Source organism: Rhineura floridana, chromosome 15, assembly GCF_030035675.1.
Source record: "Rhineura floridana isolate rRhiFlo1 chromosome 15, rRhiFlo1.hap2, whole genome shotgun sequence".
Taxonomy (NCBI): domain Eukaryota; kingdom Metazoa; phylum Chordata; class Lepidosauria; order Squamata; family Rhineuridae; genus Rhineura; species Rhineura floridana.
This window is the reverse complement of record NC_084494.1, coordinates 1581518-1609494: the sequence shown is the minus strand read 5'-3', so window position 1 is coordinate 1609494 and position 27977 is coordinate 1581518. Positions and strand designations below refer to the sequence as shown.

The window sequence follows — 27977 nt, the reverse complement described above, 5'->3', positions numbered from 1 at the left end:
AGACTGGGAAAAATCTCTGTTGAAAGGCTTGTTGGAAGAGGAAGGTCTTCAGTGAGTGCTAAAAAGACAACAGAGACAGTACCTGTCTAATATTTAAGGGGAAGGGATCAAAACTCAGAAATCACACAGGAAACATGTTCAGAACATCACCAAGACACCATCACATGGTGGAAAACTGCATCCAAACATGGCTGAATTTCACAAGGAAATAATACTGGCTTCATCTGAGAAACTTAGGTTGCTGGGCTTCTCCCTCCCTCCTCATCCCACCATGTCCAAAAGACTCACTCGTGCACTTGTTCATGTCTGGATTCCTCACATCAAAGTAGCCTGGCGGACAAGATGGCAAGCAGATGCCAATCTGGCGAATGTCATTCCGCTCCAGAAGGATGAAAAGTTTGGGTGAACATTTGAGACACCCATTGAATTCGGAGCACAGGTCACAGCCTTTTGCACAGCCGTGGCTCATCTCTATGCTGACTGGAAGAAAAAGGGACAGAAATTAGCACTGCAGACAGAGCAAGATCACCTGCCTGCTTCTTTTTTTTTTTTTCAATAATTTTTATTCAGATTTTCATAAAACATACAAGACAAAATCATAAAACATTCAAAGACAAAAAACAAAATCAAAAATAGTTAAACAAAAAGAAAAAAAAGAAAAAAAAATAATAAAAAATAAAGAGTAAAATATTGACTTCCCATTTGTCAAAGATCAAATCAGTTATAAGTCTATAATATATAACAATCCTGTCTCTTAAGTCATATTATAAAATCACTTTCCTCCAGTAGTTATCTTACTTAATCATCAAATCTCATAAACATTACTTTATTCTTTCCACAAAAAGTCAAAGAGAGGTTTCAATTCTTTAAGAAATATATCTATCAATTTTTTTCCCAGATAAGCATATCGATTAATCCATCTCATTACTAATTATGATAATCTTGTTGTCATAACCATAGTCAAAATAAACATTTCAATTAATCCATCACATCAGAATCTGTTAGGTTCAGTAATTTCAGTAGCCATTGTTCTATTATCCCTATTAGTTCCATTTTCCATCTTCCATCTTCAGTAGTCTTGTTAAGTCCAGTAATTTCAGTATCCAATCTTCCATTATCAGTATTCCATAATAATCTTGCTGTCAAAGCCATAGTCATATAGTAAGAGTCTGATGGGAATTACCTCTATCCCAAATATTTTCTTGCCATCCATTCTGAATAGGTTGCTGAAATACTGCTGTAAAATCATATCTCTGTTCTTTTTTTCAAAATACACTGGGTCATCTCTTGAAAGTTTTTCCATTGTCACATGGCTGCAGTTAATTCCATAGATTTTCTCTATATTGGGCTCCATCACATCATTCCAGTCCAGAAGATTATCCATGCCATTGATAACTTTATCTCTAGAATCTTCATTAATTTCTTCAGAGATAACATTGAGTTCCAAACAATAGATTTTATTTCTAAAGTCCATAGACTCCAAATCTTGTTCCTGTTCCACGTTTGTTCCAATCTCCGGGATCTCCTCTCTCACAGGGACCCCTGTTCCAGTCTCCAGGGTCTCCTCTCTCACAGGGACCCCTGTTCCAGTCTCCAGGGTCTCCTCTCTCACAAGGACCCCTATGTCTTTAATCTCCTGTGTCTCCAAACAATAAATTTTATTTCTAAAGTCCATAGACTCCAAATCTTTTTCCTGTTCCACGTTTGTTCCAATCTCCGGGGTCTCCTCTCTCACAGGGACCCCTTCCAGGGTCACCTCTCTCACAGGGACCCCTATATCTTTAATCTCCTGCTTCATTTTACTCAATTCAATTTTCAGCTCCTTACAACCCTGTCGCAGGTTTTGTTTCGTTATCTCAATCTCATCCATTATTTTCTGAAACATAGTTATTTCCAGCTTCTCAGCCACTTTCTTAATTGCCATTTTAAAAGAAAAATATAGGAAAACCACTTCTTATTTCAGCAACAATTGGGTTAATACTCCAAACTTGGTGACATCACAGTATAAACAGAGCAGACAGCCTTATCTCTCCATGTTTAAGTAAACAAAATGCAGTTCCCAGGATCGAAACAATTAATGGCGGTCGTCAGAAAACAGATTCGTCAAAATAAAATAGACCAAAAAGAGAGTAGTCTCAGACAATATAATATTCTTCAAAATAAAAATCTGGAATAGAAATCCCTCTTCTGTGTATATCTTTAGAATGCAAATCCAGGACAGCTTTTTGCAACAAAAACAGAGATAAGCTATTAATTAGTGAGTAGCAGAGAGAAGTTATGGCTCCCCAGTGAGATGTCAAAAACCGATCAATCTGGCAAATCTCTTTTAAACAGCAACAATTTATGTCAAGTAAAAGAAAAATATAGAAAGAAGGGTGCTTGCCTGTTAGTGCGTTCTCTCTTAGAAGATAAGATGAACGTTCGCTTTTCCAGATAGAGCTTGTTGTTAAAAATCCGTCCCACCTTCGTCGGCTGGACCTCGTCCCATAAATTAATGAGATCTGGTCGTCCCAACAAAAATAGGCTTTGAGGTTAATCTCTTCGTTTCTCCCTACCCGGGAGAAGTTTAATCAGTCAAAAAAAGAAAAAATCTGACTGATATATCTGAATAAGCTTCTTTTGAGGCAGGAGCCCGTCTCAAAAGCAGGCACAGGCTAAGTCACCCTTCCCGGAAGTCCATCACCTGCCTGCTTCTTGGGAATACGACAAAGAGCATCTGGATTTCAGGATGCAGCCTGCAGGTCTCCTGCAGAAACCAGCCCTAAATATTTCCCCTTTTGCAAGATATCTGTCCTTTTATTTGTCGCAAGAAGTAGATTCAGATCTTTGTCTAGATCCCTCCCTGCAGGCCCTCCCTTAGCATGTGCGGGGCCCAGGGCAAAACATAGTTGGGAGGCCCCCACATTTGCTCTGGGTCACTGTCTTGGTCTTGGCCGAGTCGCTGTAGGTGCGCAGGCACCAGTCCTGGAACTGCCGGCCCAGCTCGCTGTCCCCAGGGTGGCTACAACTCATTGACTGCAGCATGAGCGGCGGTGGCTGCTTTGGCATGGTGGGTGGGTGGGCAGGCGAGCAAGCCCGTCCCGGGCGGAGAGAAAGAGAGCGAGCAAGCGCTGTACCCTGCCTGGTGTGGCAAAGGCGAGCAGGCAGGGAGGGAGGAGCCAGCTAGTGAGCAGATCGCCAAGTGCAGGCCCCCCCCAAAGTGCGGGGCCCAAGGCAGCTGCCCCGCTTCCCGGTGCCTAGGGGCAGCTCTGCCTCCCTGGATAGCAGCTGCCCAAAGTGCCCTTTGGTCTTCCTCACCTGAGTGCCTGCCTGATGTTCACCTGTTTGAATTTACTGTTCCGAAGCAGCATTTCTTGCAAACGAGCCATACTGTAGCAAAGTCTTACAGAATAGGGACCAGTTACTCAAAGCAGTCTTTGGAGCAGAGTCTTTGGACTCTGTCCTGTGACACAACCTGGGAACCAAAATTGTGCTTTTCTGTGACTGAAGCTGGGAGCAGAGGCCAAGGAACCTCCCACCTTTCTCCTTGTGGTTGCTAGTCACTGCTATGTAGGCGCTGGGAGGTGGAGCTTGCAGTCACAGCATGCACAACTGCAATTTTTAGTCCTGCAATTAAAGCAATATTTGTGGCTGTCAGAATGACTTGGTATCTTGGGGATATGCATGCTCACAACAATGCACTGGGACTGGTTTGCTTAAATTTCTTGGAGCCAGTTCTGGAGTAGCCATATCAGCCACTGTCAAACAACAGCTAGCAACAGAGGACCGGCTTCGTATCCTTCCCCTTCAAACAGCATGTGGTCTGGCAGAGGATCCCATCCCTCAGGGAGAGTAGAGGGCAGCTTTAGGGAGACTAGGAAAGGGGCAAATCTATCCAAGTATGGTTGTGGGGCTGGGCCATCCCTAGGCCATCAATAATTAAGGATTTAAACTGCACACACAAGACAAATGATGGTCCAACACAGGCAACTGGCAGAAGTTTTGTCAGATCACTTTGGAATCATGCCCGGCCTTTCCGCAGTTAAGTTTGCATGAGATTTCGGGAAGAGTAAAGGTTTGCCCCAACAGAGCCTACTAGGAAAAGTAAAGGCAAAGATCCAGTGGCCTCCAAGGAGGCCTTCCCTCTCCAAACTCCCTTTGATGGAAGCACAAGGCCAGATCGGGGACAGACTCACTCCTGGGCCCTCCTCAGCTTGGGCCAACAAAAACATCCACTTTTATGTCTGTGCTGCTTTCTGGTATCAATTATCATGGACAACTCGGCCCAGTTTTTAAACAAATCATCACAGGTTATTTATATTTATACTGGTTAATTATGCAAGCATTGACTTTTGTTTATAGCAAGTCTACATCTTTTTTTACTTTATTTTAAACACATTATTTATTCTTCCTCCACAGCAAGTGCTTTGACATTCCTGAGAATCAAAGGCCTGGCATCTCAGGGGTGGGGAGACATTTTCCTAAGAGACAGGCAAAGCCCACAAAGGACTTCCACTATATCAGGATAGCAGCAGCAGCAGCAGCATCAATTTGTCAACTCAGCCCCAACTGGATTTACACAGAAAACACAGAAGTGGTGCCTGTAATGAGAAATTGGAGCCAATCCCTTATCCAAAGTGATTCATATAACTCTCTCACCACTCTGGGCCACTTGGAGCATCTGTTTTCCATATTCATATATTTAAGGAGTGGACTTAAGTCCACGGTTATCACCTTTGTGTCTGACACATGACTAGATGAATCTCCTCCCTTTCCTTGTCATATCCTTCAGGTATTGTCCAGGGTCCACACACAACTACTTTGTCGTTTTTACACAATACAAGCATTCTTTTGTGTTTGTTTTTCATGCATAATTGCCCCTTAAGTTTATTTAATTATGTATTTTCAGTTTATATCCTGCAGCTTCCTCCAAAGGAGTCCCCGCCAACAACTTCCATTGCAAGGTTGTTGGCCACATGCAGTCCTTTCATGATAGCTATGTGTGGGAAATGGCTAGACAGGTGTTATAGGAACAAAGCAAGCTGCCTTATACGGAGTCAGACCAAGGGTCCATCTAGTTCAGAATGGTCACTGGAGGCTCAGGTAGCCTCAGTGGCTAGGAGTGCCTTTTTCCAGCTTTGGCTGGTTTGCCAGCTTCGGCCTCTTTTGGGCAGACTACTTGGCCACAGTGTTCCGTGTTCTAGTAACTTCCAGATTGGATTATTGCAATGCTCTCTACATGGTGCTGCCTTTGAAGACAACTCAGAAACTTCAGCTGGTCCAAAATGCAACAGCCAGATTACTGGCTAGTGTTCCCTTTAGAACTCATATAAACCCCGCTTGAAATCAGCGGCATTGATTACCAGTTTGTTTCTGGGCCCAATTCCCAATGCTCATGCTACTGTTTAAAGCCTGAAACGACTTGGGCCCCAAATCTCTGAAAGGCTGCCTCCCTCCTTAGAGACCCTCTCAGATGCTGACAGTAGCAGAGGGCCCCTCTTGGTATTTCCGCCACGCTCAGAAGCTCGAAGGAATGACCCGGGAGGCCTTCTCTGTGGTGGCCCTTAAGTTATAGAACTCCCTCCCCACTGAGGTGCATCTGCAACTTCACTGTGCAGTTTTACGTGAATGCTGAAGATGCCTTTGACACCTGTCTGAGACATACATTTTTAGGACCCACTCTGTTTTGTGATTTTAGGTTGTTTTTAATTGTTTTTAATGCTGCATTTTAAAATTGTTGTAACCTGCCTTGGGACCTTTGGGTGAAGGGTGGGTAATAAATTCTAATAATAATAATGCTAGCAGTAGCTCTTCAGATTTTCAGGCAGATGTCTCTCCCAGACCTATCTGGCCACATTCACACCAGATTCCACTTTAGACTGTCATGGCTTCCCCCAAAGAATCTTGGGAAGGGTAGTTTGTGAAGGGTGCCGAGAGTTGTTAGGAGCCCCTATTCTCCTCACAGAGCTACAATTTGCCACAGTCATTTCATCTTTCCAGAAAACCCTTTCAGAATTGTAGCTCTGTGAGGGGAACAGGAGTCTTCTAACAGCTTTCAGCACCCTTCACAAACTACTTGGCAAGAATCTTTGTGGAATAATAGTGGAATAAATGTCTGGTGTGGATGTGGCTCTGGAGATGCTGCCGTTGGAGACTGACCCTGGCTTTCTGCGGGCAAGACAGAGGTTCTGCCATGTGGCCCTTCCCTAAACACTCCCCCCCATAACCACAAGTTTATTTCTTTGTTTTTATCTTTGAATGTTGTGCACTTTCTGGGTCTACAGCTCCAGTGCAAGACGGTACATTTAGCCAGGCTTTCTTTTCTTTAATGGCAAGAAGGGGTAAAGCTCTTTTCCTGCAGCAAGGCTCGCATGATGTTATGAATCTTTGGTTTTAAGCTCGGGGCAGAGGGAGTGGGCTTTAAATATTCAAGTGCACATCTAGCCAGTTGTTTTTCAAACAGCACAGCTGTCTTGCCTTCCACCACAATACACACAAAGGGTTCAAACTACACATGACGTTAATCATGCTTTTGCTCTTAAGTGTGTGCATTTTCTTCCAAAAATAAGCATTGTGGTGGTGGGATTTGATCCAAGTTGTGACCCTGGTGCCAGATGGCCAGTGTGAGGAGAGGATATGAATCAGATGCTTTGTATGGTGGGTAGGGGGCTGTAACCTTTCCCCCCCACCACTGTGGTCCCCATCTGGATTGCAGCTTCCATGTTTCCTATATACTGTATATGTGGGGGAACTCCCATTTGTTCCAATGGGAGTCGTCGTCCCCCTGTGAATATACCACACCCAATATGGATCTGCAAAAGTTCCCCACCCCTAATGGCCGTAATGCATGTCCCCTCTCCATGTTGGCCATTTGGCAAAGAAAAATCATGCGATTAATGTAACATGCAGTTTGACCCACAAATACGTAAACAGACACCCCTCCCTCCTATCTATTACTAGAGAAGATATATTGCACTGTGGTTCCTGAAAGGACAGTTTTGACGGACACCATAGAGGTGAGAAGGTATTCATGCCACACTCTCAGCTCTCAGGCCCTGTGAGACAAGGAGAGAATGCAAAGTCTGCCCTTACAAGATTCTCTCCTGAGCTTCAGCAAGTGTTTGAGAAATTCTCAGCAAGCCACAGAAGAGCGCTGGATAGCAGAATGTTATGTTTTTATTTTGGCATAGAGAACATTATGATGTTCAGCCTTTGAAGGCTGTAAACATGACAGATAGCAAGAGTGTAGAAAATTGTGACCCAGAAGGTGGTTTCTAGAGGAGACTATTGAAAGGTCACAAAAGCTTCTGGGAATGTTACAGGGCTGCTGCTGTGGTGGACCTGCAAGAGGCTGGGACATCCTGGGGTGTCCAGGAGTTGCTGCTCCTTGTGTGCAATATATCCACTTTTGCGAACATTGCTTAGTTGGAGAACTGCGTCACAAAATTCCTATAAGTACAAATTTCGAAGGATGGCTTTGTTTCAGTCCTCATGTTGTTTCAGAAAGTGCGGATTGGATAAATTCAACTTTAAATGCAAACTGAATGGAATTTCTCATCCATCCCTAACCCTCACCCCAAAGGGTGAAATGCTGAATGCCCAAAACATGGCAATGAAAGGATTTGGGAGAGGGGAGTTTGGCCTGAGTCTGACAGGTGGGGGAGGGGCTGCGGCATCTTCTTTCATTTCTTTCTTTTAAGAAAAGAGGTAAAGGATTGGAAGGATTTCTCAAGCCACACAGCTGTAACTGAAAAGCTCTTCATGCTTTGCTTGCCTTTGGAGGCCTTGTCACCCTCCCCATCATGGTAAAGATCATGGTTTTAACCTGTACATCAGGATGAGGAGGATTCGGAAGCCTGAAAATATAACACAAGCAGAATAGTACAGCACAGGTTTGCTTCCTAGGCAGGAGCCATTTCAAAGAGGTCTCATACATACTTCGCCTTTGCCTCTTCCCCTTCAGGGTCTTCCTGCTGCTGCTGCTGCTGCTGCCATCTCCAAGATCCACCAAGCTTAGAAAAACCACCACTACCCACAGCAGTCCAAGCTGCATAGTCACTTCCCAGCAGAACAGATCCCCAGAGTGACTGGAAGAATGGGTCCACAACTGGACTGGGGTGGTGTACAACCCCTTCTCCTAATGTGTTTGCGGCTCGGTCAGAACCACAAGTCTGTACACAATGCCCAGTCATAGCAGAACATCTTCACAAACTGAGATCTTGGCCACAACATCTTTAGGTTTCAGATAACATGATTCTGTTTCCAACCCCATAAGGAGTTGGGGGAGGGGGCAGCTTGGATCCTCTCTGCTTGAGCCAAGACACTGGAACGAAAGAAAGAAAGCTGGTTAATTTTCCTTCAAGCTGAAGCTTTTGTTTCACATCCTTGAAGACCCTATGGAATCTCTGGGGTGGGCTAGATTTTATACTGTATTAGCGTAGGATGGTCTGTTAGATGAGATGTTATGATATTAATATGCTGATTATGTATATGTTGAGATTGTATTTTATATTGTACGTCACCCAGCGTGTCCGTTCGGTCGGACAGATGGGCGTCTGATAAATAAAATTTTATTATTTTATTTATTTTATCCTTCCATCTCAGCTCCTCTAGATACCTGGACTGCTTCCTTGCTTCACGTCTGCCACCCTCGTGCCAGTTAGGCGCTGCATGCAGCAGAGAAGGCAAGGAAGAGAGGCCAGGTAACAAAAGGATGGACAGCTTCCTTTCTCGGTGTGTGGAATCCCCCCTCGCCCCTCTGTTAGAGCTGGAAAACCCTGGCGCACACAACAACACAATCGTGTGGGTTTCCCCAGCTTGTAAGACCATTGTGGCGGCATCGGGGCTAAACGCATGAGAAATGAGCCGAAAGTTGCTTCTAGTCCTGGCGTGGGCCCCAAACAGATGTGGGGTGCCCTGGCCAGTGGGCCACTGCCACTACACCCAGTGGCGTGGTACTAGCAGCCCAGCAAATTGCAGACATAAGCGGCATGTGATTGTAGCCCTTGGCTCCAAGAAAGAGCAACTACAGTTCATGCCCTTGAGCCAAACAGATGTAGTGAAACTTTGCTCTATGCTCCTGCCATCACTTTCCAGGCAGTTGCCAAGGCTGCCAGATTATATTGGTGTCAAGCATGTGTTTGCACTTAGAGTGACACTGCATCATTCAACACGTCTGTGTCATGTGTGTAGATTTCAAATAAACAATTAGCTGCTTGTGTAAATCCTGCCTGGCTCTTGGCTTGCAAGTCTGTTTGATGCACCCTGAATTGCACTATCAAATCTTTCAGCTTCTTTGGCCAAGCATGATTTCATATTTAATGAGAGGGAGAACTAGCAGCATGCACAACTGTTCCCCATATTGATAATGAGAAATAGTCCTTCAGAAATTCATTCTGCTGAAAGAGTCCTCTGCTAAACCAATGCTGAATGCACAGGAGTCTCTCCCAGACGAATATAACACAAGGGCCTAAGAAGTGCCCAGCTGGATCAGGTCACAAGCAGCCTGGCAAACCAGGTTGCCTCTGGGAAGCTGCAAGCAGGACCTGAGTGCCACAGCACTCTCGCCACTTGTGCTTCCCAGCAACCGCCTCTGGCAGTGGAGGAAAAACATAGCCATTGTGGCTAGTAGCCATTGATAGCCTTTTCCTCCTCTATGAATTTGTCTCATCCTCTTTTAAGGCCATCCAAGTGGGGGCCATCGCTGCCTCTTGTGGGAGCGAATTCCAGAGGATGGAACTCTGGGTGGCACTGCCCTGTGAAGGAAGGACTTCCTTGTCCCTCTCCTGAATCTTCCAACATTCATTTTCAGAGGCTCTCTTGACTGATCACATCACTGGGGATGGGGGAGAAATTTGATTCAGAGCATTTAGAGATGAGCCTGTCCAGTTGGCATGTTCTGAAACAGCCACCCTCCAAAATTTGCACTTCTCTGAATTTTACACTGTGTACAAAAATGCCTATCCTAGGATAAAGTGTGCATAAAATGCATATATACATGAAAATAACATCCACAAGTGCATTTTGTTAGGCAAAGTGACATACAAAAATGTGTATATTAGGAGAAATTCACACGAAAATGCTCATGGATTTTTGTGAGCACTTTTTTAAAAAACAAACCACAAACTGAGTAGAAATGTGGAGAACTGGGACAATGAGAACTGGAGAGAAATGAAAGCAGACCCTGCAAACCCAGCAGAGCAATGCTGTTGATTGTATGGAGAGAAAATGCTGTTATGGCGACAGAGAAAACGCCAACGTGTGGGAATCTGCAGAGGATCTGGATAAGTGGCTCAGAGACATGTGAACTGCCACAACAATTGCTTTGAGGGTTCACATGTGCCTGGATTTGGAACAGCATCATTGTGTGATCCATCAGGAGACAATAACATGCCTGCATCCAAATAGTAGCCAAGTGGAGTCAAGTTGGCATGCTGCTGGAGATGTAAAATGCCTGCTTGCACCCCTGGTACTGAAGCCTGCCTCTCTCTGTGTGTGTGTGTGTGTGTGTGTGTGTGTGTGTGAGAGAGAGAGAGAGAGAGAGAGAGAGAGAGATTTCCTCCCTTTCTTCACCTCAACTTCCCTCTGTTTCACTGGCTATCTTGACTCTGCCTGGGGAAGGGACCACTGTTGGTCAAATAGAGATATGGTAGCAGGAGGCAGAAAAACAGAGAGGCTAAACACTTCAGGGTTATCTCTGTTTCTGGGCCATCTCTCAGCCAAGGGCAATCATGACAACATGCCCACGTGCCACTGGGCCTTAAGATGCTGGTGTTGACTGCCAGGGAAGCATGCACCCGAGATTCTTTCCTGCAGGAGGGTGCCTGCCTGACTTCTCACTGAGACCACTTGTCTCAATTATGCCCATCTTGATGCAAGGTTTCTTGGCTATTGGAATTCCATCTCGTTCATTCATCTTCACATCAGCACCATTCATTTGGAGCACTCTCATACCGCTTTAAATGTCACAGCTTCCCCCAAAGAAGAGTGCTGAGAAGTATGGCTCTGTGAGAGGTAAACTACAGCTCCCAAGATTCTTTGGGGAAAGCCATGACTCTTAAAGTGGTATAAGAGTTCTCTATATGTATGGTGTGGATGCCTAACATGTAAGCACTGACAGAGGTCAGCGGGTACAGACCTGTAGTCAGGAACAGAAATTGAGGCAACTAAAGGGAAAGGTCATAGAATCATAGAATCATATAATAGTAGAGTTGGAAGGGGCCTATAAGGCCATCGAGTCCAACCCCCTGCTCAATGCAGGAATACAAATCAAAGCATTCCCGACAGATGACTGTCCATCTGCCTCTTGAATGTTTCCAGTGTCGGAGAGCCCACTACCTCTCTAGGTCATTGGTTGCATTGTCATATTGCTCTAATATTTAGGAAGTTTTCCCTGATGTCCAGTCGAAATCTGGCTTCCTGCAACTTGAGGCCATTATTCCGTGTCCTGCACTCTGGGATGATAGAGAAGAGATCCCGGTCCTCCTCTGTGTGACAACCTTTCATGTACTTGAAGAGTGCTATCATATCTCCCCTCAGTCTTCTCTTCTCCAGGCTAAACATGCCCAGTTCTTTCAGTCTCTCCTCATAGGGCTTTGTTTCCAGTCCCCTGATCATCTTTGTTCCCCTCCTCTGAACCCGTTCCAGTTTGTCTGCATCCTTCTTGAAGTGCGGAGACCAGAACTGGACGCAGTATTCAAGATGAGGCCTAACCAGTGCTGAATAGAGGGGAACTAGTACTTCACGCGATTTGGAAACTATACTTCTGTTAATGCAGCCTAATATAGCATTTGCCTTTTTTGCAGCCACATCACACTGTTGGCTCATATTCAGCTTGTGATCAACGACAATTCCAAGATCCTTCTCACATGTCTTATTGCTGAGCCAAATATGTTAGGCTGACTGGTCTGTAGTTCCCTGGTTCCTCCTTTTTGCCCTTTTTGAAGATAGGGACAACATTAGCTCTCTTCCAGTCATCCGGCACTTCACTGGTCCTCCATGATTTCACAAAGATAATAGACAGTGGTTCTGAGAGTTCATCAGCCAGTTCCTTCAATGCTCTAGGATGCAGTTTATTGGGCCCTGCCAATTTGAACTCATTCAGAGTGATTAGGTATTCCTTGACCGTTTGTCAAGATTCAGCTCCAATCCTGCCCCTTCTACTTCATGTTTCCTGGGAAGGTCATAGGCTCTTTTTTGGGAGAAGACTGAGCCAAAGTAGGAATTGAGCACTTCTGCCTTTCCTTTGTCATCTGTTATCATTTTGCCATCCTGATTGAGTAGCTGTGCCACCATTTCTTTTCTCTGTCTTTTACTATGGATGTACTTGAAGAAAGCTTTTTTGTTGCTTTTAGCATCCCTTGCTAACCTCAGCTCATTCTCCGCTTTAGCCTTCCTGACACCATCCCTACAATTCCATGATATCTGCCTGTACTCTTCCTTTGTGGCCTGGCCTTCTTTCCACTTCCTGTATGTGTCCTTTTTTGTTTTCAGGTCATCTCTAAGCTTTTTGTGAAACCACATTGGCTTCTTCTGTTGTTTCCCCCCTTTTTTCCTTGTTGAAATTGCTTGGCATTGCACTCTTAGAATTTCCTTTTTTAGAAACTCCCACCCATCTTGGACTCCTTTTCCCATTAGGGTCGCTTGCCATGGAACCATACTTACAATTGTTCTGAGTTTATTAAAATCAGCTTTCCTGAAGTCCAGGGTGCGCGTATGGCTTCTCTCAGCTTTTGCTTCTGTTAAAATCAAGAATTCAAGTATGTTGTGGTCACTTTCCCCCAGAGTTCCCATAACTGCCACTTCATCCACCAAACCATCTCTATTGGTTAGAATCAAGCTGATCCTTTGGTTGCTTCCTCCACTTTCTGTAGGAGAAAGTTATCTCCAACACGTCAGAAATTTCTTGGAGGGGCCGTGTTGGGCAGAATTTGTCTCCCAACAGATATCAGGATAATTGAAGTCCCCCATTACTACTACATCATGACTCCTCGACACATTGGCAATTTGCTTTTCAAAAGTTACATTCTTGTCTTCTCCTTGATTGGGTGGTTGGTAGTAGACTCCAAGCACCACATTCCTTTTATTACTTGCCCCATTAATTTTAATCCAGATACTCTTGGTGCAGCTACTAAGCTCATCTTCCTGAATTTTTGTGCAGGGATATATATTTTTAACATATAGCGTGACTCCACCTCCCTTTTTATTCCTTCTGTTCTTCTTGAACAAGTTGTATCCTTCAGTTGCTGTATTCTAGTCATGGGAGTCATCCCACCAAGTTTCAGTTTTACCTATCAAGTCGTAATTGCCCTCCTGTATTAAGAGTTCAAGTTTGTCATGCTTGTTTCCCATACTCATATTCCCATATTCAGACATCGAAGACCATGTGATTTATGGCTTGGCTTCCTCACTACTTTTTTTCAGGTATAACTATTATTTGTTGTTGTTGTTGTTACATTTATTCATTGCTTACTACATAGATGTCTCAAAGCAACTTATAAAGTACAAACTTTAAAACTGCATAAAAGATGAATGGGTACAAAAAACATATGGAGTGCCCCAATACATAGCGTTTGTACCTGGCACTGCCCATCACTACAGAGAGGAGGAATTCTGTGTGTATTCCACCCACTTTCCTATCTGATCTTAGACCTGGTGTCAGGGGCCTCCGGTCCATCGGTTAATGGACGTCAGCATTGTCTGAAGTGCTTTTGTTGGGGCAGTGCAGGATTTCATGGCTGCCATGGCGACCTAGGGACTCTTCCAGCATGTGGCAGGTGGATCCACGGGGCGGGCCGCTTGGGTGGGAAACTGGTGGACCATGTTAGGGGCAGCTGTCACCATACCCTTTGTCACTACCTGGTGAGGTTTGGACTCAGAGAGTCTCCTCCAGAGTTGTTTTCCCAAAATCCCTTTGGGAATTTCCTGCTGACATTGCTGGTTCACCTATGAAAACCTGGTCAGTGTTTATTTGTGTATTATTATTATTATTATTATTATTATTATTACATTTATACCCCACATTTCTTTTCATGATTGAAACCCAAGGCAGCTTACATATGGTTCCCAGGTGGTCTCCCATCCAGGCACTGACCAGACCTGACCCTGCTTAGCTTCAGCAGGTTGCTGGCCTCATGTACCTTCAAACCGTAGCCTGGGATGCTCAGGTCACATCTGTGGCTTAAAGTGCCTTTTACTAATTTCATTTGGTCTCCTAGCTGAGAACTCTTCTGGAAGAAACATTGAAAAAAGCAAGAGAGCTACAGTTCTCCATACTTTAGTAAACCCAAACTAGAGTGCATGTTTTGTAGGGAAGCCTATGAAAAGAGTATGGAAACAGCAGCTGGTCTAGGTTATTAACATATGCTGGCCATGTTGGTCATATTCTGCCAGTGTTGAAACATCTTTGCAAGCTTCTAGTTTGTTTTTGCATGGAATGTAAGGGGTGACGCTTTTTCTGTTTCAATAATATCCTTTACGCACCAGGGAAAAACTATTTCAATTACTAAGGTCTCTAATTATGGTTAGTCTTTTTTATTATGTTTGCTGTAAAGTGCTGCTTTTGTTTTTTGAATATGGATGTTTAGGGAGTGGTAGTTGATATTTTCTGTTTGTTCTTCTATTAGGGCTGTGCACAGCCTCACCAACCTGATCTGGGCCCCTGGATTGCCACCAACTGGGGGAGCACCCAACCTGGATCTAGTGGGGAAGGCCCTTGTGGAGGTGCACCCAGCAGGACTGAACCCTCCACTTGCTAGCTGGGGAGCAGACAAGTCAATCCTGTGGGGAAGATGCTAGCAAAGGAGCATCCTGCTGGGGTCTGCAGCCTTCCCATCAGATACCCCGGCCCCCAACAGCTCCAGATTACTCTGGCCAGCCCAACCTAATCTGGGGCTCTCTCAACGCGTCTTGGCCCAAGCCCAGATCCCCCCAAATCTGCCCAAATTGGCCCAATATGGTTCAGGTTCCTGCTGAACACGGTGCACAGTTCCAATTTTTATGAAAGCTGCCTTAGATATATATATTTGAAATAAATAATCTATCTTGCACCTAAACCAGTGCTGGATCCAGGATTTGGGGGGGGGGGTCTGTGGGAACTCTCATTGGCGTAACCAAATCTGCAAAGTGAGGATTTGTTCATGCTGCATCCAACTTTCTTGCCTGTTGCATGCTGAGTGAGAATGGTGGAGCTGTTGGGGTAAATTGTAGTTCATTTCCTGGCCTTGGGAGTGTCAGCTTGGCCACCCTCTAGAGCCAGCCCTGACCCAAAGAAATACTCATACAACACAACACTCTTTGCAGAGGGAATCTCTCCATCATCTAGGCCTTTATTTGTTGCAAGGTCTATGAAAGTACCGACCCTCTTTCCCCCTCCCAGTTGGCTTTTGCTGGTGAGTCACAGGAGTGCCCTGCCAACTGGCAGACACCCTCTTCCTCTGCGCAGCACCTTGAGCACCCTATTTTTACTTCACATGCCAGAGAGCTTGCTATCTATTCATTTGGAAAGTTTGGAGGGCTTGTCTGGCGTGCAGTCAGCGTCACCCACCCGGGGAGTTGCTGCATCCGTCATGGTGCTGCATCCAAAAACTCAATGCAGACAAGCGGGTTCATATCCGCCAGCAGGGGGAAGTTTCCTCTGGCTCCACACCGTCCTTTCCAGCTAAAGGGTGCCATGACAAGCCCTTCCTGCTTCCTGGTGCTGTAAATTGGGAAGGGGTGGCTTGCAGCCAGCCCCCGCCCCCCAGGAATTGCCCATGGGATGATCTTTTACTGTTTTCACCTCCAGGGAGAACAGGAAATAGAGACATTCAGGCAAAGGGGCAGCACTGGGAGAGGAGGTTGACTGCCATTGTCATTGCCACGCTGGCAACCCATGTGGCCACTCCACTCTTGGTTGAAACATCACTAAAGGGTAACACCAGAGGACAGACCCTCCAGTCGGGCAAGAAAGTCTGTTGGAGGAAAGAAGATGTACATGGGAAAGATATACTATGAAGAGAGACCAAAAGAACTGGGCATGCTTAACCTTATTATTTATTTATTTGATATTTATTTATTACATTTATATCCCCCTTTCCTCCCAGGAGGACCCCGGGGCAGCAAACAAAACACTAAAAACACTATAAAACATCATAAAAACAGACTTTAAAATATATTAAAACAAAACATTCTTAAAAACATGTTAAAACAAAATATTATTAAAAACTTTTTTAAAAAAAGCTTTAAAAAATCTTAAAAAGCAATTTCAACACAAACACAGACTGGGATAGGTCTCTACTTAAAACGCTTGTTGAAAGAGGAAAGTCTTCAAAAGGTGCCAAAAAGATAACAGAGATGGAGCCTGCCTAATAGTCAAAGGGAGGGAATTCCACAGGGTAGGTGCTGCCACACTAAAGGTCCGTTTCCTATGTTGTGCGGAACGGACCTCCTGATAAGATGGTATCTGCAGGAGGCCCTCACCTGCAGAGCGCAGTGATCGACTGGGTATATAAGGGGTAAGACAATCTTTCAGGTATTCTGGTCCCAAGCTATATAGGGCTATATAGCCTTGAGAAGACTGAGGAGAGATAGTATAGTGCTCTTCAAGTACATGAAAGGTTGCCACACAGAGGAGGGCCAGGATCTCTTCTCAATCGTCCCAGAGTGCAGGACATGGAATAATGGGCTCAAGTAGCAGGAAGCCAGATTTCGACTGGACATCAGGAAAAACTTTCTAACTGTTAGAGCCATACGACAATGGAACCAATGACCTAGAGAGGTAGTGGGCTGTCCGACACTGGAGGCATTCAAGAGGCAGCTGGACAGCCATCTGTCGAGTATGTTTAGAGGCCCCTTCTAACTCTATGATTATATGAGTCTAAGCTGGAAAATGGAAAGTTCCTGATTCAAAACATGTTGGTAATAGGACAATGTGTTGTCATGCTAGGGGCAATTTAAGTAAGGTAATTCTAGCAGCCCTCTTTTTCCTTTCCTTTAAGTCTTTTTTTTCTCCTACCCCTTTCTTGTATTTTCTTTCCTTTCTGGGTAACCTAGGGCAGCGGCTCTTAACCTTTTTTAGGTCATGGACACCTCTGACAATCTGATGAAAGCTATGGATCCCCTTTTTGGAAAAATGCACATAAACACAGCATTTTGTGTAAAATGTATTTTATTGTATTGTATTTTTTGTTTTTTTCTTCAAACTCCCTGAAGCCTATCCATGGACCAATCCCTCATCTTTACCCTGTATCATGGAGAATTTAACTGGGTGCATTAAACACTTCTGTGACAAGTTTTTTTTTATATTATCTTGATTCCTGTTGATCACTTTATACTATTTTGTTACTATATATGCAGTACTAAGTTATAAGGTGTAATATATTCTCATGATAATGGATTTGTACAACTTCTGTACGATGCTACTTATGGAAAATGTAGCTTATTGTTAATTTATGAATAAAGAAATATTTTTAAAGCACCCACACACATTTGTAAGCCACCTTGAAGCCAATAATGGTGAGTGCATTTTAAAATTATTATTTTTTAGTTTTTGTGTTTGTGGGAAATACCGGCTCTCTGCAGAAGTTGCTTTGTCATGACTCTGTTGGGTTCACCCACTCCAGGTCTATTTGCCTGTTTTTTGTGCTTTCTGCTCCTACCTGTGCAGATAGCGTGAGAGTCCTTCCTGAACTCAAATCCCCTTCTGTGTTGCTCCATGGATTCTCTTAGATTTCCTGCTCCATCATTAAAGAAATAAGAGATGGAACTGGTGGGCTTATCTCTCTCCATGTTTGATGCGGAGGTCAAAGGCAGAGCTGAGCATTGCTGAGATGATGGTAATTGCAGAGTCAACTCTGAGGACAGCATCTCCTGTGCTCCCCAGGGCCATGAACAACCCAACTCCACAAGAGGGCAGAATGTGGTGGAAACAAAGCTACTGTGGTAGACAGCACACTGCAGGCACGGAAAGGCAGTCTTAGGGCCATATACATCTCCACATCATGAAGCATGGAGAGCAGCGGGGAGGAAGAGAGAACTGCCCTGTTCAGGGAGAACTGCTGTTCGTTGGCCTGGCACAGAGCTGAGCTTTGCGATCTGGTATGTGCAGCCCCATGCAAGGCGTAGGCCTGCCTTCAGAGGACAGCGTCTCCAGAGCTGAAAGTGACAAGTGTCAGCAGTGTGTCTGGCGCCAAGTGTGAACTCTTCTCCTGCCCTGACAAGCCAAGAGTTCTGTCCTCCCACTCTGTGTCCAGAATTCAACAGTGAAAGTCAGAGCTCAGCTCTCCTTCCAGCTTAGAAATCGCCATAATTCTGAAGCACACTTTTCCAGATTCTTTATGTTTGAGCATAATTTCCATGGCCCTTCATCAAAAAAGCTTAAGAGTCCATACAAATATCAACAATTTGACTCCTGAGACTTCTGTGGACATGCACTCATCAGGGCAGAGAAGCACCCATACCATCATAAGATGAGCCTGGCTGTTGGATCAAACCAAAGGAGCCCCATTTGGGCCAGCATCCCATTCTCACAGTAGCCAACCAGATGCCCCAGTGGGAAGCCCACAGCCAGGACATGAGGGCATTCTCCCAGGTCATGAAGGCAGCAGTTGATGTTGTTACTTTATTGTATTTCTATGTTTAGATGCATTTTGCTTCTGATACTGGAGGTAATAAATAACCATCATGACTAGTAGCCATTGGAAGCCTTATCCTCATCCACTAATTTGTCTAACTCACTTTAAAAGTTAGTAGCCATTGCTATTTCCTGCAGGAGCAAATTCCATATTTTAACTGTGCAATGTGTGAAGGACTTTCTTTTGTCTGTTCCAAATCTTCCAACATGCAAAGTCATTGAGTTCAGGGGAAACCTATTGTTCTGTTTCTCAGCAGATTTGCACAGTGCTGATTGGCTGGCCTTTGTGCAGGGATGAGGGAGAAATTCAATTCAGTTCACATTTAAAGCAGAATTCATCAAATTTGCACTTTCCAAAACAATATGAGAACCGAAACACAGCCATTTAAAAAATATTTAGAAAAAAATGCAGATCAGGTCTTTGAACAGAAAAATATGTAAGGTGCTTGAAAAACCAAAAATAAAATGGGCTGCCCAAATGGGATGCAAGGGCATGTTGGATGCAGAAGCAGCATGTGCCAAAGGGGGCAGGAGCAGAGCACCGCTACCTCCTGCTTGAGATGTGCCTGGAGACAGGCCCAGAAGCCCTCGATAACGGAAATGATTGACGCGTCTCCATACGGTGGCCAGGTCACGTGAGAAAATAGTGCAAAAGAAACCAACAGTGGGATCCTATGCAGGTTTACTCAGATGTGATTCCCATTATGTTCAGTTGGGCTTACTCCCAGGTAAGTGTGTATAAATTTGCAACATAAACAAATCAAGAAGCACTTCAAGGAGCCATATGAACCTTAAGATTCAACAAGATTTGATAAGGCAAATAGTATCCAGAAATTGTAAAGTTTCAGTGCTCATTTTCACTTTTGTTGCTGGCTTTTTATTGGGGTTGGAACCCAGAAAGCATATATTTCTACCCCATCCAGGCAGGCTGGCTATCCATGGCCAAGTGAAATCCTTTTGCTAGATGCCCGGCGACCTCAAGGACTTAAGTGATTTCATCCACGCACCCAACACTCCTGGCTGAAGCACTCTTCTAAGTGGCAACCTGTTTGCTTAATAGAGTGGGGCAGAAGGGGGGGCATGAGGAGGCACCTGGTGGAGCCTTTTTGTCCTCCCTCCCTGACCATTGGAAGAGCTCTGCTGGATCAAACTAAAGGTCTGCCTTGTTTCCCACAGGGAAGCCAACAAGCAAGACGTGAGGAGGAAAGCCTCTTCCCCTCAGTAATCCTGCCTTTGAACCTGGAGGAGGTTGCCACCACGTTTCATGTTGTGGTAGAGAATCCAAAGCCTGACAGCCCAGATGGGCATGGATGGCACAGCACCAGGTGGCAATGGGTCCTCCCAATAACAGCTGGTCTGAATGAACAGGCCAGCAGGTCAGCCTGTTAAGAGAGAAAACAGCAGGCGAGCCAACCTTGGAACAAGGAAGAGTGCAAGAGAGAGCCAACAGCTCTGCCACCCTAATGCAAGCACATGTGCCAGCTGAAGACTTGTTCATCTATGTGTCAGGCTGGCCCTCCAGACCTCTGACTTTTCCCCTTCCCATCCATGGGAGATGCTCACAGAGTCACGCTTCTTGGGATGGGTTGTGACACCTCAGAATTTACTTAAGTGGCATCAATAAAAGCAGGTTTAGGACACCTTGTCCCACAGCCTTTTCAGAAGCAACTGGGCGGGGGTTGAGCACTGCAATGCCTAACATCACATGGCACGTCAGCGGTGATGGAAGCCTGACCTGCCTTCCAGCTGCCTGGTGGGCTGATGCTTGCTCCTACTCCCCTTAGTTTCCATTTGGCCCCAGAAATGAGGCACTCGTCTCTTACAGACCTCATTGCTTAGAAAGCTGATTTGGTGCAGACAGTGAACTTCCTGCCAAAACAACGCTGTCCTCAGCATCAGTAAATAAATCTCTTTCATAAATAGAGATTTTAATAAATTCTTGCAAGCTAAAGAAGGACTACGCTGGCTTCACATGGTGATTCATCCCTTGTTTACATCCAGCGATCTCTACTTTGCTGTTCTTTCCCCCTAAGAGAGATGACGGGGTCCGTCAGAAAGATTCATGGTTGGAATGTTATACACAGGCTGCTTTCACACATGGTGTTTATTGCGTCCGTTTTGCAGATTAAAATGGTAGCACTTCTGCCCCAATTTCTATCATTCCTTTCACACTGCAGTATCTGTTGTGTTAAGGAGCCATGGCTTTTTCGGCTGATATTCTGGCATTTCACACACATGTCTTTCACACTGCTGCAACAAACACCCTCACCATACGCCCTACACATGTAGTTCCACTATAATTCACCATGTGAGTTTGCAGTCATGAGCAGACCCATTCTGGCCCCTTTTTATCATTCCTTTTGAAATGTCTTCAAATATATCAATATTTTTGCGACTGCTCTTCAACTGAAGCTGAATTTTTTCCTCAATCCATATGTGTACGAGGTCTAGGATCCCATCCCGTTGCCATGCAACCCCTCTGCTTTTAGCATCTGACATTTTTGTGGGGTGCTGGACACATGGGGTGTGTGGGAAAAGGAGGAAGGGGAAGTGGCTACCCACACCTCTATGTCAGAATGGCAATACAATTTTCATTAGGCAAAAATAAATAAATTTAAAAATGGACAGGAATGCATTGCAGGCTGGGATGCGTGAGCGGCTGCCACTAAGGCAAAAACCACATGATTTTCCGAGTTCCCAAGTTTGCAAATTGATTTTTCTGAGTGCTAAACTTCCACTATATTCTGCTAGATTTCTGGAACTGGCTTTTACGTTGTGTGAAAGATCAAATAAAATATGCAAATTACCAGGTAAGAAATCATTAGAATAACAGAGTAAAGCACAGTGTGAAAGCAGCCATAGTGGAGTTACATAACAGCTCAAACGGCTGCTTGCTTGCAAGTGGCCTTGAGACCCTTTCCTAGCAGCGTACGGTGAAGTGCAGTGCCCACCACTGGTGCCAGTGTGCCTGTAAAGGAGACAAGACATGAGGGTGAAGGTGGGGTGTGCCAATATAGCTGGGCCTCGTTGTCAGCCCTGAGGCAACCTCACACACTCTCTGGTGAATGATGCTGAAGATGGCAGGCTCCAGCCCTGGGACCTCTTTTGAGCCCTGCTACAGGGGAAATGGTAACAAAGTAGATGATGCATTTGAGCACTTGAAGAATGCATTTCCCTCACTGCTGAGTAACCATCTCCGCCACACCTGGATATTTTTTTGGGGGGAAATACCCTGGCAAAAGGTGTAGCTTGAAGGCTTACTTGAGCCATGGCACCTCCTCTGAAAATGAAGGTGGGAGTATAGACGGCCCTAGCAGTTTGTAAGTATGGATGGTGCAGTGTCACCAATATGCGGATGACACTCAGCGCTATCTCTCGTTTAGATCTTCGCCAGAGTTGGCTGTGGAGACCGTGTCCAAGTGCCTGGAATCCGTGAGTGGATGGATGGGAAGAAATAGGCTGAAACTGAACCCCGACAAGACCGAGGTACTGCTCGTGGGGGACAAGAGAAGGTTGGGAACTGTTGACCTGAAGTTCAATGGGGTGAGTTTACCCCTAAAGGACCAGGTCCGCAGCCTCGGGGTTGTACTTGATTCCAAGCTGTCCATGGAGGCTCAGATTTCAGCTGTGAGCCAGGCAGCTTGGTATCAACTACACCTTGTACGTGGGCTGCAACCCTACCTTCCTGTTCATCAGCTCCCACTGGTAGTGCATGCCCTGGTCACCTCTCGATTAGATTACTGTAATGCGCTCTACGTGGGGTTACCCTTGAAAACGGTCTGGAAACTACAACTTATACAAAATGCGGCGGCTCGACTTCTCACAAACAGTCGTCGCCGGGACCACATCACGCCAGTGTTGTTCGATCTACACTGGCTTCCAGCTGTTTTCCGGGCCCAATTCAAGGTGTTGGTATTAACCTTTAAATCCCTATACGGTCTCGGCCCAGTTTATCTAAAGGAGCGCCTACAACGCCACCAATCATGCCGCCTAACAAGATCGGCCACACAAGGCCTTCTCTCAGTCCCGCCAACCAAAGCAGCTAGATTGGCGGGTACTAGAGAGAGGGCCTTTTCAGTGGCGGCCCCCACCCTCTGGAACTCCCTCCCACAAGATCTTCGGCACATCTCTTCCCTGAATATGTTCCGCAAGGCCTTAAAGACCTGGCTCTTTCAACAGGCTTTTGGGATTTCTGGGGAGGCTTAATGTTTTTTGTTTACATGCCTCCCATTATGTATTGTTTGTTTTATAATCTATACTATTACACTGTATTTTTTGTATTGTATTTTGCTATATTTATTGTATGTACGTCGCCTAGAGTGGCCACTGGCCAGATAGGCGACACATAAATTAAATTTATTATTATTATTAACACAAGAGGAAGAAACAGAGCTTTTAGCCCTCTGTACCTCTCCCCCATACTTTTGTGGAAAGCCAAGCCCTCACAGGGCCATTCCCTGGCAGTGGCATTCTGACTGGCCCTTTCCCACTCCGCTGGCCCATCCCTCCCTGCCTGCTGTCTCTGGGTAAGGAACCTGCTTTGCACGCTGAGCAGGGAGAGACAGTCACCGGACAGTGTCACCTCCTAGGGGACCTGAGACCACTGAAGCCAGAGGAAAATCAGGGTGGTGGTCGGGGGTGGGCTGCTCCAGCCACATGTGATACTGCAAATGCACTTTGTTTTGCTCACCCTCCAAGCCATAAAAAGAGGCGGGCTCTGTTGCCTTTCCCAACCCGAAGGTCAACATTTCATTTTGACAGGAGCTCTCTGATCCTGAAATATGAACTGAAAGGCAGGGAAACCTCTGAAGACAACAGAGACTGTGCCCATCTAGTTGAAGCCTGTGTCCTTCTATGCACTCACATTGGCTCTGCTGACCTGCAGCCTCTCCTCGGCTACTTGTCTAAGGTAGTCTCATGTCAGGCTATGGACACACGTGCAGCAATACTGGTATCACTGCATCTCCACCTCTGTGTTGTGATCCATTTTTCCCTTTAAGCCAGCTTCACACCGACTTCAAAACTGTTGGGTCTATCAGCCCGTTGCTACTCTGAGGTATGTCCAATGAAAGGCATTGCGGTCCTAAAAGGTCTGACATCTGCAGTGGGTGTATTCCAATAAAGATATGTACAGCCGTGTGCAGATTGTTTCAAATGAATGTTTCAAACTGCACCCAGACAAAACAATCTCCCTGCGTTTTAAGGAACTAGGCTGTAGTTCCAGATACACAAGAGAGCTGGTTTGGAAAGAGCAAGGCTTTGTGGATGACTGATGAGGAAACACCCGGCTGCCCCAAACCTCCAGTGGATGGCCTTGAGTGGCTTACCTTCCCAGGCTCTGCTGCCTCACCTGCACTTCTGCCTGTGCATAGCCGTGCCCTTCCCTTGGGAAGCACAGTAGAAGAGCAAGCTAACCAAGTGAGCAGTGTTGTACAGTAGCCAAAGGAAATGGAGCCACCATATTCTTGGCATGGCAGTAATGGCAAGAACAACACCTTGAAGCCTTTCTGAAGCCCATCACCAGGTGCCCCACGGCAGCCCCTTTCCAGTCCCATAATATTAGATTGCAAAAGTGGGAGGGGACTGAGAACTCAGCAGCAGGTCCCAACCCCTCCTGCGAGTGACTCACACAATGCCTTGGCTCTCTCCACTCTAGACATTAAAGGACAACACAATGAAAATCCAAGCTGCAGGTATGACACAAAAGTTCCCAGTGCAGTTTCAACGACAACAGGTGACACAAAAGGACCCTAACCGAATGCTCACAGGAGAGAGACAGCTGCCCAATCTGCTCAATTGTTGACGCATGGACAGTTCAGTTCCAGGCTGATACACACAGGGTCAGTACATTTGCATGGGCTGAACCGGTCCTGCACTGATTGTGAGTCACACCACATCCTGGGTCACTGTGCTTTGAAAAAGTCTTTTGGATAGATGGTGAGCAGTCAGTGACCTTGACTTTTGCTACCAAGTTCACAATGTTACTTCAAGATGGTGAAGTCAGCTAGTGTTGGCCTGTGGATGTTCTCACTGGTTGAGGATTTACAGTTCAGTGCACTTGTGGGGCTCCCTTTGTGGTGCTTGACCTTGTTTGGGTGAGAGTCCTGAGAGGAAGGATGTGTCAAGGGGTCAGCAAGGGAAGGAAATGGGCTATTGATAAACTTGCCTCCTTTAACTAATACAATTATGCCCACATTTTAAAGCTTCCCCTTGTTTCTCAGGGAGGCATTGCTTACAGAACAGAACAAAACCAAAGAACTACTCGTTTTCCTTGCCTACTACATCCACTTTCTGCAGTCCTCCTTGGCATTTGTTTTTCTCCTTGTTTGGGGTTCCCTGTTCCCTTGGCCCCTGCCCTGGAACCTCAACCCCAGAGCCAGACCTGCCTCACTCCCGGCAGAAGGAGAATCCCTGTGGAACTGCACATGCTTCCTGCTGGTATTTCACCAGACGCCCCCAGAAACCAAGGTGCGGTTCTTTTGGGTGTGGAAGATCTTGCTGCAAGGCTGGATTCTGTCCTTACTCGTTACCCAACAGGAGAGATGCTGGATCTGCCCTCAGGGCCTTGGAGCCAGACAACAGCGGCCGCTTTCCTTCATCGTGGTCCTAAAGTCTAGGAGGTCTTGCAGGAGGCCAGCTATTCATGTAGCCACATAGTGACTGGGAGGGAAACCTTAACTGCTGCCAAACAGATCCAGGCAAGAGGATTGTATCTTTGAGGGTCTGAGAGGCATCGACACTGACCATGACATGGTTATCTCAACCACTGTACTTCTACAAAATCTCTTCAACCAGAGATGCCTTGGGGACATGTTGCTACTTGTCTTATATCATCTTGCATGCAACTCTCAAAACAATGGCGCTTCTCCAGTCTAAGATAGTTGCAGGTGGTGTGATAGAGCCATTGGGTACATACTTATCTTGCTAGAATTGCAGAGCCAATAGCATGGCAGACTTAATCAGAGACTGCAATGAAGCAAGGTGTATGTGTGTGTGTGTGTGTGTGTGTACACCATGGGCAACAATGGCTCTATCAACCATTTTAAACACTTAAAAACTGTTGTGTACCTCTAGACCAGCCTTTCCCAACTTTTGAGTACCCAGATGTTGCTGGAATAGAGTTCCCAGAATTCCTGACCATTGGCCATGCTGGCTGGGGTTGATGGGAGTTGTAGTCCAGCAACATCTGGGGGCCCAAAGTTTGGGAAAGGCTGCTCTAGACCTTGATGACAGCCCTTTCAGTGTGACTGTACATGAGTTAATTGAGAAGTAACTCCCATTGTGTTTGGTAGGACTTACTCCCATGTAAGCCTGCTTAGGATAGCAGCCTTTATTCCTCAGTTTGGGGAAGTTCAAAAGACCTTTCTAGAATGTCAGCCCAGGCTTTGGGGATCAATGCAGAGGATTTAATTAGATAAAATGCAAGACATAATCACTGCAGCCACCACCACCGTTGTTCACTTGGTTTCCTTCCTGAAACATTCATTGGGTGTCATGTAGAAGGGTTCGTACTAAATGTCTTTAAAAGGGACTGGTCAGGTAGAACTATAATGAAGAAGCCAAACTCCCTCCCCCCTTCCCGAGAGGTATTCAGAGTTGTCCATAGAAGGTTCCCTAGGAACATTATCAACATTTCCCAACACTGATCCAGAATCAGGCCAGGAAGATCCCTTTCCTGGTTTGATCATAGAAGCCCTCCAGGTTGTGCTCTACAGTGGCTTCCCAGCTCTGCCCCAAAGTGTGGCCCATGTTGTACAAGGCGTGCTGCTTCTCTAAAGCACTCTGGCATGCACACCAGGTCAGCAACCCTCCTTGCAGCAGCCCCTCCAAACAAGGGTGCATGGCAAAAGTCTTACCTCTGAGCTGTCAGTTGCTTACTGTTGCCTGAAGAAACTCTGCTGTGCTGGTTAGATTCCAGTTTCCGCACTCATCACAATCATCCACTCCGACTGCTCCACCAGAAAAAGTTACCCGGCACACGTTTTTTTCCTCTGCTAGTTTTTGTATCTTCCGTTTAGTTCAGTTTAGTTTTTTAAAATCCTTTCTTCTTCCAAAGTCAGGCGCTTAATAGTTTTCCAGATTTTGCAGAGGGAAGTGATCTAGTCTCCAGGGAGCTGGATTACTGCTCACAAATACTGCCTGGGCTCGTTTGTATTCCATTAGCCCACGCTGCTCTCTGGATATGCTGAGCCAAAAAAAGAATGTGATCATATCTGAGCAATTTGCACATGAAGAAGTTCCTGGTTTGGTGCAGGAGACTCCAGCCCCTGTTCCTCCAGATGGCTTCCCCGTGTCACTGTTCCCGTGCCTCCAAATGTCAGCATCCAGATTTACAAAGGCATCGAGTGCAAACTGCAGCAGGAGGGAATCCCACCCCACTTGTACCACCTCCTCCTAAGACAATATCCTGCCAAAATATTGCGACTGTTGCAAAACCTGGACTGGAGCATGCAAAGTTCTGCATAGAGCCAGCAGGAGCTGAGCATATCACCATGGGGGTGGGGGTGGGGGTGGAAGATGGGACAAAGAGCCCCTTCTGGAGCTGGCTTCCTTCAAAAGAGCTGGCTGAAGTCATGGATGATGGTGCCATGTCAGTAGTAGCCAGCTCAGGGAGTCATGTATGGTCAACTCTCACATCTGTTAATAAACATCTCACACATTAAAAGCCGCTTCCTATCCACTTGACAGCAAGACGGCTCTGAGTCTGGCAGTTTCTAACGGGAAAGTGTCCTGGAAGATGGACACGGACTCTGCAGGGGGGGCCTCATGCAGCCAGAGGCTGTAGTCCCAGGTTTGATTCAGGCACAATCAGGTCGCCATTTCTCCTGTGCTCATTCGTTTATGTGTCACTTATAATGGCCCTTTTGCTGCTAGGGATGAATCTCTCAGGGTTGGTCCTCTCAGTCTCTCATTTCTCCAAACTTAATCTCAGTTCTCCACATTTCTGCAGCAATTTGCAATTTTTTAAAAAAATCCTCGGGAAAATTCCTCAATATTTTGGTGTGAATTTCTCCTTATAATCACATTTTTGTATGCAATTTTGACTGATGTACACATTTTCAAGCAATTTCTCCTAATATAATGCACTTTTGCATGTTATTTTCACTGAAGTATTCATGTTATGCACACTTTCCTCTAATATATGCATTTTTGTAAACATTGCCTGTTTGAAGAACTGCATTGCAAAATCCGGATAAGTGCAAGTTTCAAAGGATGGCTGAGTTTTGGTTTTCATATTGTTTTAGAACGTGCGAATTTAATAGATTCAGCTTTAAATGCTGAATCAGATTTTTCTCCTATCCCTATTAGCTGCTGAGCTGTAGTAAAAACCCCCAATCAAGCCAGTCTAATTCCAGTCAGCAGAGAACTCTGCATTGGAAATAGTTCT

At 45.5% G+C, this 27977-nt stretch overlaps 1 protein-coding gene across 1 annotated transcript in view; it reads right to left on the bottom strand.

The window, feature by feature from the left end:
• Window positions 1-26892, bottom strand: part of RSPO1 (R-spondin 1) — a 33241-nt gene extending 6349 nt beyond the window's left edge. Inside the window, exons 1-3 of the mRNA XM_061597804.1 lie at window positions 26446-26892; window positions 7918-8302; window positions 289-480 (exon numbers count right to left, since the gene is read on the bottom strand). Coding sequence (XP_061453788.1) covers window positions 289-480; window positions 7918-8032 — 307 coding nt within the window. The 5' untranslated portion in view covers window positions 8033-8302; window positions 26446-26892. The remainder of the gene's footprint in view (window positions 1-288; window positions 481-7917; window positions 8303-26445) is intronic.
• Between the last annotated feature and the right edge of the window lie 1085 nt (window positions 26893-27977).